At 43.9% G+C, this 11,768-nt stretch overlaps 1 protein-coding gene across 2 annotated transcripts in view; it reads left to right on the top strand.

Annotated features, from left to right (window-relative positions):
* The window catches only part of jmjd1c (jumonji domain containing 1C), an 86,221-nt gene that overhangs the window by 35,394 nt on the left and 39,059 nt on the right, over positions 1-11,768 (top strand). For both annotated transcript variants that reach the window (XM_015379312.1, XM_015379311.1), the window contains exon 2: positions 4,759-4,932. In XM_015379312.1, the coding sequence (XP_015234798.1) occupies positions 4,759-4,932 (174 nt within the window). The remainder of the gene's footprint in view (positions 1-4,758; positions 4,933-11,768) is intronic.

Below are 11,768 nucleotides of genomic sequence, written 5' to 3'. Positions count from 1 at the left end.
ACTTGTTGGTTTGTTTAGTTGTTGGCCTTTTTAGTTGTTGCCTTGTTTAGTTGTTGGCCTGTTTAGTTGTTGCCTTGTTTAGTTGTTGTTTTTTTCGGTTGTTACGTTTGTCCGGTTATGTTTGGTTGTTGGTCTGTTTGTTTTGTTCAGTGGTTGTTGGTTTGTTTAGTTGTTGCCTTGATCAGTTGTTGCCTTTAAACCTGTTCAGATCTGCTGTAGATTAAACAACAGGATTCAATCCAGACTATATTTCTATCAAATTTAAGAAATGTAGATGTCTGTGTAGGTTTTGGTCACTAGTCAGATGCTGTTGAGCAATTTGGAGACAAGCTGATATTTTTTCAAAGATGGCGGTCCTTTCTTTATCCCTGCACAGGACAGGGCGATTAATAAAATCCATGCATGCGTTGTGCAACATGAGCTGCCGTGCAGCGTGGGCCAGACGGGGGGATTTTCCCATCCTGCCCTAGATTTCCAAACGATTGTCTCCATACAAGCGGGCTATTATAGGAGCCGTATTACCAGGAGAGACGAACTGAGAGCGGAAAAAGGAAGGAAAACGATGGGGGGGGGGGCATGCTGTGGTTTCTCTGCTGCCTTTTACCGTCCCCAAATACCAACAGCCCTGTGTCTGAGGATGATGATGCTGTGGGCTTCAGGAGAGCAGTTTAGACCCTGAGTCGGTCGGTTCTGAGCCTGAAGGTTGGCTGGTCTCCAGCTGCAGATGGAGGAGATGGCTGAGGAGCGAACTAAAATGCCTCGCCGCTGCTCGCCATCCCTCCTCTTCCAGACCCTCTGGGAGCCATCGCCTCAGCTGCTCTGCTCCTCTTCCTCTCTCCTTCACATTACTTGCGTCCCAGTGATTCTGCACAACAGAGCCACTCTTCCCGCCGCAGCGGCTCTGCTGCTGAGAGCCCCATCTCTCCTGGTTCTGGTTCTGCAAACATGTTTGGTTTGCTCTGGATGAGATCACATCTTCTCTGCGCTGATGTCATGGTTCATCCCTGCAGACGGTTCCTTCACCACGGAAACACGGCAGCTTGGCTGGACTCTGCCTGTTGATATGAGGACTGTTTGGAGATGGTTGCTCTCTGCAGAGCATTGACCTACTTAGACTGACGGGTGGAACCAGACTAAACAGCAGGAAGAGGCTGAACTCCTCACGTTAGCTCACTGATCTTCATCATCCTGTGTTTTTAGCCTAAACTCCATCAAACAGGAGACGTATCTCACCTCCAGCTCGCCTCCCTCAGTAAACCAACACCTTTCTGAGAGGTTTAGGAAGGAGTGAGAAAGTAATGATTCAGGAACGACTAAACAATGAGCTAATGTAACATTTGGATGATTTACAGCAATTTCTACCTAAACATGGTGTAAAAACTGCTTTACTGCAACTGTTAGTCCAAACCTGCAGATCTGGATGCTGATGATGACGGCTGGCTGGTTACCTAGCTAGACAAGCCCCTGAAAGCAGTTACCTTAGCAACCAGAATGTTTGTTTTTTCTTATCACCTGGTCGGGATGTCTAATTTCCAGGCTTTACATTTTAATAATTGGAGTTCTGCGTTTTTTTATGATCACTTTGTAGAATGTCAACATCTAAATGTAAAAAGCTTTATTAATATAAAGATGGATTGTTATTATTAATGCAGAAGAGATACGGGATCTTTTTTTTAAAGTCGATACCGATTTATTTTTTGCTTAATTTCTTTGATTAAAAATAACTCGTTAGCTCTGCTGATTAGCAGCGGAGTCGATGAGCTACAGGCTCTGGGCCTCCAGCGCCTGCCAGGGGACTTTAGGGCGGAGCTTATTGGAAAGAGAAGAAGGCTTTCTTCTGTCTTTACTCTCAGCTGATATGGAGTCAATTCTGTTCCATTATTTTAGCAGCAAAGAACACTATTTGTAAATGTAAATAAAGGAAATCCAGAAATGAAACATTGAAAAATGTTTTCATTAAGAAAAAAAAAAGTTTTTCGGAGTAACTTTGCTGTTTCCTCAGGCTTTTAAAATGTATTAAAGACATTTTTTTGTGTTTTTATTTTCATTTTTATTTTGTTGCTGCTGCTGCTGCTGCTTCTGTTCTGGAAACCTCCATGTTTCCTGCTGCAGTATTTACAGGCAGATTTGGCTGCTCTCTCCTCTCTAGTTGGCTGCTCTGATGCTTCGTGCTCATTGGCTCCCAGCTCCCTCCGGTTCAGCCAGCCAGAACCCGGCTGCTCATCTGATGGTGACAGGCAGATTATCCTCCACCGCAGCACTAAAAGCAGAACCAGAACGGCCATCAGGGTCAGAACTCTTTCCTGATCATCAGACTGATTTTAAGCTCTAATTCTGAACCAGTGGTGAGGGTGACCCGATGATGCTCTAGATCTGGGTCTCTTTGGACCTTCCACCATGCCTAGAACCACCGCAGTTAGAATATAGAACCTCAGACCTACTGTAGAAGCTTTATGGAGTGAATTTTGTTCCATTATTGTTGCAAATAACACAAATGGACATTTGAAGTTTTAATCCAAAAATAAAACTTGTATGTTTGGTCATCTGAGTGTGATGCAGCAAAGGATTGTAGGTGTTTAACTGAAGCAGGTGTTTGATGGTTTCCAAATAGAAGGAAAATGGGATCCATGTCAATGAATGTCGGCCATTTTAATACCTTGATCATCTGTTAGGAACCTGCCGCAGATCCAAAACACTCCCCGCATTTTCTGCTCCTTTTGACCTTCTGGACGCAGATGTTCTGGTTCTCTGCAGCTTTTCAGTCCTTCCCTGGTTCCACGGGAGGGTTGGAAGTGGCAGCAGATTCCCAGCTCCAGTTACCATGGTAACTGACTGATCCACAGATCCTGCTTGCTGTGTGTTATTGTTATCTGAGAAGCCTGATCAGCACGGCCCTCAGGTTCTGGTTCTGCTGCCCGAAGGGTCCGACTGGTTCCAATTGTCTGGATCCGTCATCATCGCCTGATGCTTCGGACGGAGAGCAACGGCCTCCGCAACTGTCCTGCCCCCACCTGTTGCTGGGCACTGCTGACCAAATGGGTTAATGTCACTAATGTTAATCATTAGAGCCTAAATAGAGCAGATGGTGGTGTTGGAAGAAGGCGCTCTGAGATTTTGCCCAAGAGACTAAAGGCAGGGAAATAATGGCGGTAAGGTTTGAATGGAAGTGGTGGACTTTTTCACTTATTGTCTTCCTCTGTTTGCGTTTAGTTCTCATCGGTCAGAACAGCTGATTAAAGACGGGATTATCAGAAATGTTCTGCTGTCTTTTTCAGGTGTATGGAGTGGATTTTGTTCCATTATTGTTGCAGCATAGGAACTTTTTGTAAATGGAAAATGAAGGAAATGTAAACCACAAATACAGCTTTGAAAAGTGTTTTAATCTAAAAAAAAGTTTGTTTTCTAACATTTTATTTATTTCAAATGTTTTTGAAATGTATTATAACAGATTTTCAAACTTATTTTTCAAAATAACTTTACATTTTTCTGATTTTTATTCCATTTATTTTATTATTACATATATCATCTTGTATTAAAAGTTTTATTCAAATTTCACTTCTTAGATTGACTTTTATGAATTTAATTCTTTTCAAATCAGTTTTTCCAGACCTGATTCTCAGTCCTTCTGTGGGCGGGGTTTCCTCTGCTGCGAGGAGTGATGACGCATCTCTATTGGAGCGTTTGGATTGGACTGGAAATGTGATCCAGAAAATGCAATTTGAAAAGAAAAAACAATTGATACAAAAAAAGTGAAAATGTATAATGTATTTTTCACATATTTATTATTTCATATCTTTTTTTTTAGACTATAAAAAAAAATCTGAGAAAATTGCAAAATTACCCTTTTTAATTCAAATGTTTTATAAAATTTGTTTGCTATTTACAACACCTGCTCTTTGCTTGAACAAATAATGGAGCAGAATTAACTCCATAGTGCCCTGGATGCTCACTGTAATAATCCATAAATCAGGCTGTTCCAGCTTAATTGGGATTTAATCTAATGAAAACGATCAAACGATCTACAGACTCTGATTTAGCTGAACAATGGTTAAAATATGACCCTAAATTAAGGTTGCTGAATTCATGTGAAACATGAATAATAAACAATGAACTTTGTTTGTTGAGGAGGCATTTTGTTAGTTAATAGTGGAGGTTTGGATGGATGGCAGCAGCGGCAAACAAAGAGCGCTCGTTCGCTCAGATGACTGCAGCAAAGCATCATGGGAGGAGGGGCTGATTGAGGAGAGATGCACTCGTTGATCCCTTCTCTGCTCTGTCTTCCTCTCTGCCTGCAGAGGAGGATGGAACAGGAGCTGATGATGCTCCCAGAGGGGGCGGAGTCTAAAAGAGACTGCATGGAGAGAGGTGGTTCTGATGGACCTGAGGGGGTTCTGATGGTTTGGACCTCAGGTGGTTCTCATGGACCTGAGGTGGTTCTGATGGTTTGGACCTCAGGTGGTTCTCATGGACCTGAGGTGGTTCTGATGGTTTGGACCTCAGGTGATTCTGATGGACCTCAGGTTGTTCTGATGGTTTGGACCTCAGGTGGTTCTGATGGACCTCAGGTTGTTCTGATGGACCTCAGGTGGTTCTGATGGATCAGGTGGTTCTGATGGACCTGAGTTGGTTCTGATGGTTTGGACCTCACACTAACCAATCTTCATCACTGTAACCTGCCCATGTCTTCCTCCCCAGGTTGTGTTTTTCCTCCTCAGCGGTCCTGCTCTCTGATTGGCTGTCCCTCTGTCCTCTGTCCAGGTGTACGTGGAGTTCGATGACCAGGAGTGGGAGAAGAGGGAGTGGGTGAAGGTCTACGAGGATTTCCAGCTGTTTCTCCTGGAGCACCAGCTGGTCTGGGCCAGGAGGAAAGAAGGAGGAGCTGGAGGCCTCCTGCAGGGAGCCAAGGCCAAACACGTCCAATGGCCGGCACTGGTAAGACTTCCTTCTGCCGTGTCACTAAGCTGCTACTGGGGGATGGATGGTTGTTATCCTTCTGTGTGTTAGAGGCGACCTTTGACCCCTCCATCACTATATAGTGGACCTCATAGTGAACTGTAAGCTGACCTTTCAGATCACTGCTTTCCACTCGCTGTTGCTCATGTGACTCCGTCTCCCTGCGTGCTGCCTGCGCAATCTTTGTTATTTCTCATCTCCAAAACATATCCCATGATGCTTTGCCAGGAGAGCTCTACTGGCAAAGCATCATGGGATATATTTACTCGCCTAATGACCATGGATGATCACTACAAACTGGCAGCAGGATAATAAAAGTGAACATATTTTGCCGGCAGGTTTCTACATTTTAAGTTAATTTAGGCATTAATAAACTGTTTCAGAGGAGTGGTCATAGCGCTCTGCATCAGCAGTCTGTGTCTGTCTCCCTGCCAGCTCCCAGATCAGCTTCTCTGATTGGTTGATGCGGCGCGTCAAGCAGATAAAGTTCAATGTTTCCAGCAGCTGCTGCTTGTGAAGCGCGTCACAAGCCTCAGATGCTCAGACGCGCGTGCGTCGCTGCTCCTGCTGCTCTAGACACTGCAGGACCTTTTGCTGCACCTTGATGTGCTTCAACCATTGAGTTTGCATGGAAACCAGCTGCTTCTGCTGCCTCTAGCGCGTGCAGCCTGAATGTAACATTAGAGGGAATTGCTGCCAGCTTGGCCATTTAAGGCTTTATATGTGAGAAGGAGGATTTTAAATTCTATTCTAGATTTAACAGGAAGCCAATGAAGAAAACTAGGATAGGAGAGATATGATCTCTCTTTTTAATTTTCATCAGAACTCTGGCTGCAGCATTTTGGATCAGCTGAAGGCTTTTAACTACAGTTAGTGGACTTCCTGATAGTTAAAGAGTAAATCTGATCTCCAACCATCCAGATCTTGGTCCCTCACACAGCCATAATTTCTGCTAAAAGCTCCTCGGTCCCAGAATAAAGACACCTGTCCACATCCTCAAAGAGTCAGACTCCAAACTAAAACGTTTCTGAGACCAAAGAGTTGCTGAAGGACAAAGGGAGAACATGATGGACCTGCACCAGGCTGGGAAGACAGGATCTAAACCAGGAAGCAGGTTGGAGTGAAGATATCAACCACTGATGGTCTTCCTCCAAAATGATCAGGAGAGCTTAGAGAACAGCAGATGGATGAGCTGCAACCAAAGGAATAATAGGTCAGAAAAAATCCCCGGGTCCTGCAGGGCCAGGTGTGTCCCCCCCCTGAATGTGTCCAGGCCCGTCTGATGCTCACCAGGAGGCAGATGGAGGATCCAGAGGAGGGTTGGGAGAACATCATGTGGTCAGGAGGAACCAAGATCAAACTTTCTGGCCCAAACAGAACTTGATGCTTTTGGAGGAAGAAGAATGTTGAGCTGCATCCTAAGAACACCTCACCTGCTGTGAAGCATGGGTGTGGAAGCATCATGCTGTGGGCTGATTGGGACAGCAAGACAGATCCGTGAATGAACACCGATCAAAACGAACAGAGATTTTAGGCCCTAACCTCCTTCCTTCACTGAGAAAATTGAAGATTGAAGGTGGCTGGGTCTTCCAGCACGACGATGATCTAAAGACATTGCTTCGCCAATCAGGGAGGGGCCCCGTTAAAAGCATTTCAAGGGTCTGAAGCGGCCCAGCCGGTCTCCAGACCTCAACCCCATAGACAACTCTGAAAGCTGATTGGGTGTTTAACCTTTAGCTCTTCTTAAACATCGTTATCGTCTCCAGCTTCTGGTTCTGGGTTTTTCCAGGATGTACTTCCTGTAGTACTCCTGCCCCAGTACTATAACCTCTGTGTACTGCTAGTATTCCTCCTTTTTGCTGTGCATTCAGTCCCTCTGGATGCTGACGTCTGCTTTCAGGAAATGTTACTGTTATAGATCTATAGATGGATCCAACATCCAACCGTTGGCATCAGATTTGTCCTCCAGACACTTCGTCTGAAAGGACCGGACTGTTTTTCTGCTCATCTGTCCTTTTTTCTGGTCTCTAGCTTCTAGCTCTGCTCATTGCAGCTGTTGTCATAGCAACAACATCAAATCCTCATCAGTAGATGTCTTTGGAAAAAAAATTATATAAATTTGGATTATTTCAGCATCCGTATGTGAACCACTCATTCTGCTGTCGCCATGACGATGATGTTAAAGCAGTTCTCTCCCCATCCTTCGCTACTGTGGAGCCCTATCCTGCTGTTGCGGGGCCCCATCCTTCACTGTTGCGGGGCCCCATCCTTCACTGTTGCGGGGCCCCATCCTTCACTGTTGCGGGGCCCCATCCTCTGCTGCTGCGGGGCCCCATCCTCTGCTGCTGCGGGGCCCCATCCTTCGTTGCTGCGGGGCCCCATCCTCTGCTGCCTACCAACTGTCTTTGTTTGTCATCAGTGTAGAGACTAAAGTGGGAACCATCCAGGCTCGGTGTTTTAGATCCAGATGTCAGCTGGATTGCGCTCTATTATCAGAGCTCCTGATCTCTCTGTTCATCTTGTTCAAGGCAGTCGGCCCGTTAGAACCACAACCAGAACCAAGTTGGTTGAATCCACTTGATCTGGTGGTGCACAGTAAACTAATGATCCAAACCAGTCTGATTAGTATCTAGTATAGGGTTATTCCTTTTAATCTGGATCAAAGTGTTTTATAGTCAGTTTACTGAGGAGCGATTTTCTGATTTTCATTTTTCATCTTTTTCTAAATTTTAGCTAAATCCCAACGACAACAAGAAGCTTCCTGTTTCTAAGAAAAGTCCCAGATCAGTTTGGCCCAATCCCTTCAAAACAATCTAAACACAGCCGAGCACATTGAGTTTCTTTACACTCCTATCTTCTTCTGTAGAGTCGGCCATGTTGGAAGGAGCGCAGAGCAGGCACTCAAAGCTCCTTCTTAACCAAACTCTGTCTAAACAACAAACATTTAGCTCAAAAATGGATCCTTTCCAGCTGCTGGATCATTGATTAAACCTAAACAGTGCTCCGCCCGGCTCTCTGGCCAATCAAACGTTTCTCCTTCAGCTGATCTCATCCTACTTTACTCCACTTAGTCAACAGAAACTGAAGGATTTTATTTAAAAAATAATTTAATAATTTGCTTCATAATAAATCATATGAGAACCACCACTGGTTCCATTGCTGGTTTCTTCTTCTTTAGTCTAATTTAGGCAGGATCCAGGGTTTGCATTTAATTTAATGTTAGAACCTTAAATATACAGTCATATGTTTATATTACTATTTTTTTATGTATTTATTACTGTTTTCAAGGCTGCACTTTAAAAACTGAAATTGTCTAGAGCTTTTTTAAATGAAATTTATTTTGTTTACACTCGTGTACAAAATGACAAAAAAAATCTAATTTAGACCTGATCCCTGAGCAGCTGATTAACTTCAGGCTTATAATGATGAAACTAATAGCTTATCATAACAGGTTTAATAAATAGGTTTGAACTTCCCTAAATATTGATTTTTACTCTGAATTGAAATAAAGTTTTTGGTCCTCTGTGGACCAGAACTTGGACTTGTGCGTGGGACGGACTTGCAGAGACGTGCTTGACCCGATCTCTCCTCCCAGAGTCATTTTTTTCCTGTCATTTAGGATTGAAAGTTGCTGTTTTTATTAAATGAAGAGGGATTGCTGCCATGACATCACTGAACTGCTTTCAATGATCCCAAAGTTGTTCTTTAAATTTTCTCTCCCGCTGAAAATAACCCGTGTTTTTCAAACATGGTCGACTCGCTAACAGTTAGCTGTGGCTCCCTTCCCATTGGCTAATAAAGCTGGTCTATCCCCTCGCTAGAAGCTGTGTGGCCTCTGACCCCCCGCAGCTCCATGTCTGGTGACATCATCACACTGGGTTAGCGTTGATGATGTCAGAAGATGACAGAAATCAGGAACCGACATCAGGGATGTAAACAATGGAGAGCTACTACAAGGCAGGACTTTCCTTCCAGACTGACAATGATTGTTTTCTACTTTCGTCTACTTTGGATCGCTGATAAAATGAAAAATAATAGCAAATATGGGGAATAATATGTTGACACTCCAGATGAGATTCAATCCTTCAGAAACGGGTGCAATACAGGTTGTCAGTGTGGAGTTGCTATATGATGACGTCATAAGAAGGGGCGGGGCCCCAAGCAGATCTGGTTCCTACGCTGGTTCTGTTCAGAACCTTCCAACCTGACGGTGTTGAGACAGAAACGGCTTTCAGATCAAACATTTTGAAGGATTCCAGCGTTGTTCTCAGGTCGCTGTTCAGGATGATCCCTCTGCTCCTCTGGGTCTGCAGGTTCGTCCTGTTTAAACATCAGCTGAGGGTGTGTTGTTAAAGGAGCAGAGGCAGCTTTAGACGTCGCCCCCTCTGGCAGCATGTGGAAGCAATAAGAGTGGTTCGTGGAGGAAGAGAAAAGGCCCCCAGGCTGCTGCAGCAGCAGCTTCTATTTGGAGGAGAAATTTCCTCTGAGGTGAGAAAGATGTAACAGTCTGGTTCTGCCAACGGCTTCCCAAGGGGAGGGGTTAAAGGCAGAGAGGGAATTTCTCAGATGTGAGATCAATAAACTTCAGTTATTATTATTATTATTATTATTATTGTTATTAAAGCTGCCCCAATATTCAGGCTCTATTTCGGGTTTGTTATGCAGAGATCAGGTGGAGATGGTTTCCTCCTGTTTGGGAGCTCTGAGCAGCTCTGAGCAGCTCGGCTGCAGTCTGAATAGAAACTGGGTCAATAAAACAGAAGCTGCTGCCGCCGTCCTGAGCAGATGGTGCTGGGCTGTCTAATCTGCCTCCTGTGGATCTGTGTCATCGGAGCTCAGGCTGATGATGGTGGGATTCGGCTCCATCAGAAGGAACCGAGCCTGAAGATCCGTCAGCTCCGTCCTCTCATGACGTTCCTGTTGGTTTTAGGTGCCTTTGGTCGACGGCTGTAAAGGTTCAGCAGTTTAAACCTTCGTTTTCACTGCAGCCTTTCAGCTGCTGCTTTTTAAACCTTTGTTTTATTAATAAGGTTCAGTCTGTTTGTCTCAGATCTACCGACTCTGATGAAGCTCACAGGCTGATGGCTCACAGCTAACTGCTAATGATGCTAATGCTGCAGCAACTCATAATCCCATCGTAAGAGATAACTAATATTTAAATTAAAACTTTATTTATAAAGCACCTAAATGATTATTGAGATTAATAAATCAAAATAATTTGGGAATGGTTACCCAGAGTAACGAGGCCCAGACTCTAAAAGAAAAAACAATTTATAGCCGCAAATATAAACAGAAAATCTAAAAAAAAAAAAAAAGAAAACTTAATTTAAGTAATCCAACAAAGTTAAAAACAATCCACTGGACTTTGTTTCCAAGTTTGAAGACGTTTCTCTTCCATCCAGGAAGCTTTTTCAATTCGAAATGTCAGAAATAGCGTTGAGTTCCAGGCTTTATACTAGGGGTGTAAAAAATAATCGTTTTGTATTTTGTTTTTTATCCATTTGCTCCTGGACGTAATTCTACTCCCGTGCTGCGGTGGCGCTAAACCTATTTTGCCCCCTACCTTGCTTCCTGGTTATACTCTTACAGCAGTGTGTCGCAGTGAGCTTGACACAGACATTTTTGATTTATGCTCATGCTCTGTGCTACACACTGTGGGTCTAGATACGGCCGAGGCGGAGAGGAAGTGGGGGGCGAGTTTGTGCGACAACGGAGGGACATGAGGGCCAAAAAGAGCGGAGATCCTGGTGGAAAAAAGGGTCTCAGCGTTCTCGCGCACCTCTCTCTTCTAGCGGGTCAAACTTCACGAGTAATTTTCCGCAATTTCAGTCATAAATACAAAACAAGCCGGCCTCCTGTCTGTGGCACTGTTTGCGGTCAGTTACAATTTAGGAGAGGTGCAGCGGAGCGTCTGTGGGGGGGCGGGGACATCTGGAGCCGAGGTGTTGTATTGAATTGCACTCATTGCACTGATTCAGTGCAGTATTTTTTGATGCGAGGCCTTTCAGAATCTATAACGTAGCTGTATTATTATTTTTCAGTGAATGAGGTGTTAATAGGAATAGGTGGAGTGCAACTTTTCTACTTCTGCTATTTGTTGTTGTTTCTCAAATAAAATGCATAACGATATTACAGCTTTCATTGATTTATTTCAAATTTGAAACATTGTCTAGCCTGTAAGGTGGAAAAAAAAATAGAACTGATTAATCGAATCGTATTGTGGTGTTTTCTTGAGTATTGAAAATACTCGAATCGTTGGGTTAGGAAATCGATACTGAATCGAATCGCCATGATGGATGTGATTTACACCCCTACTTTATCCAGTAGCCCAACAAAGCCTTGTTTTTGTTTAGAAAACATGCAAATAGAAACGAATGAATGGGTCCACCCCTTGGAATGGGGGTCGTTTGGCTTCTTTGTTAGCCTGCAATGCCCCATACCTGTCTATGTCTCTGAAAGGGGGGTCGTTAAAGGGAATTGTTGGTCTGGCTCAATAGGTGAGGTCTTCTGTTCTCCTGTAAAGGGGTTGCAATGATAGAGGGAAGGAATCAACTCTATCGCTGCATTGTAGGTTTTTGCTCTATTTAAGGTTGGTTTTTCTTTCTTAACATAGATGGCTTCCTTCACGCACCTCTCATACCACCTGTCTTCTTTGTCCAAAATGTGAACATTCTGGTCCTCAAATGAATGTCCTTTGTCACTGCATTGAACTGCAGACATCACTGCGCTCAGATTAGTTCTGGAGGTTTGGTCTGTAGGATGAACTGGTCTCTGTTTAAGGATCTGTTTGGTTTGAAATGTTCTGTGATTTAGTG

The sequence above is a fragment of the Cyprinodon variegatus genome, unplaced genomic scaffold (genome assembly GCF_000732505.1).
Source record: "Cyprinodon variegatus isolate N-32 unplaced genomic scaffold, C_variegatus-1.0 Scaffold189, whole genome shotgun sequence".
Lineage (NCBI taxonomy): Eukaryota > Metazoa > Chordata > Actinopteri > Cyprinodontiformes > Cyprinodontidae > Cyprinodon > Cyprinodon variegatus.
Note: the sequence above shows the minus strand (reverse complement) of the source record. Positions and strands in the feature narration are given on the sequence as shown.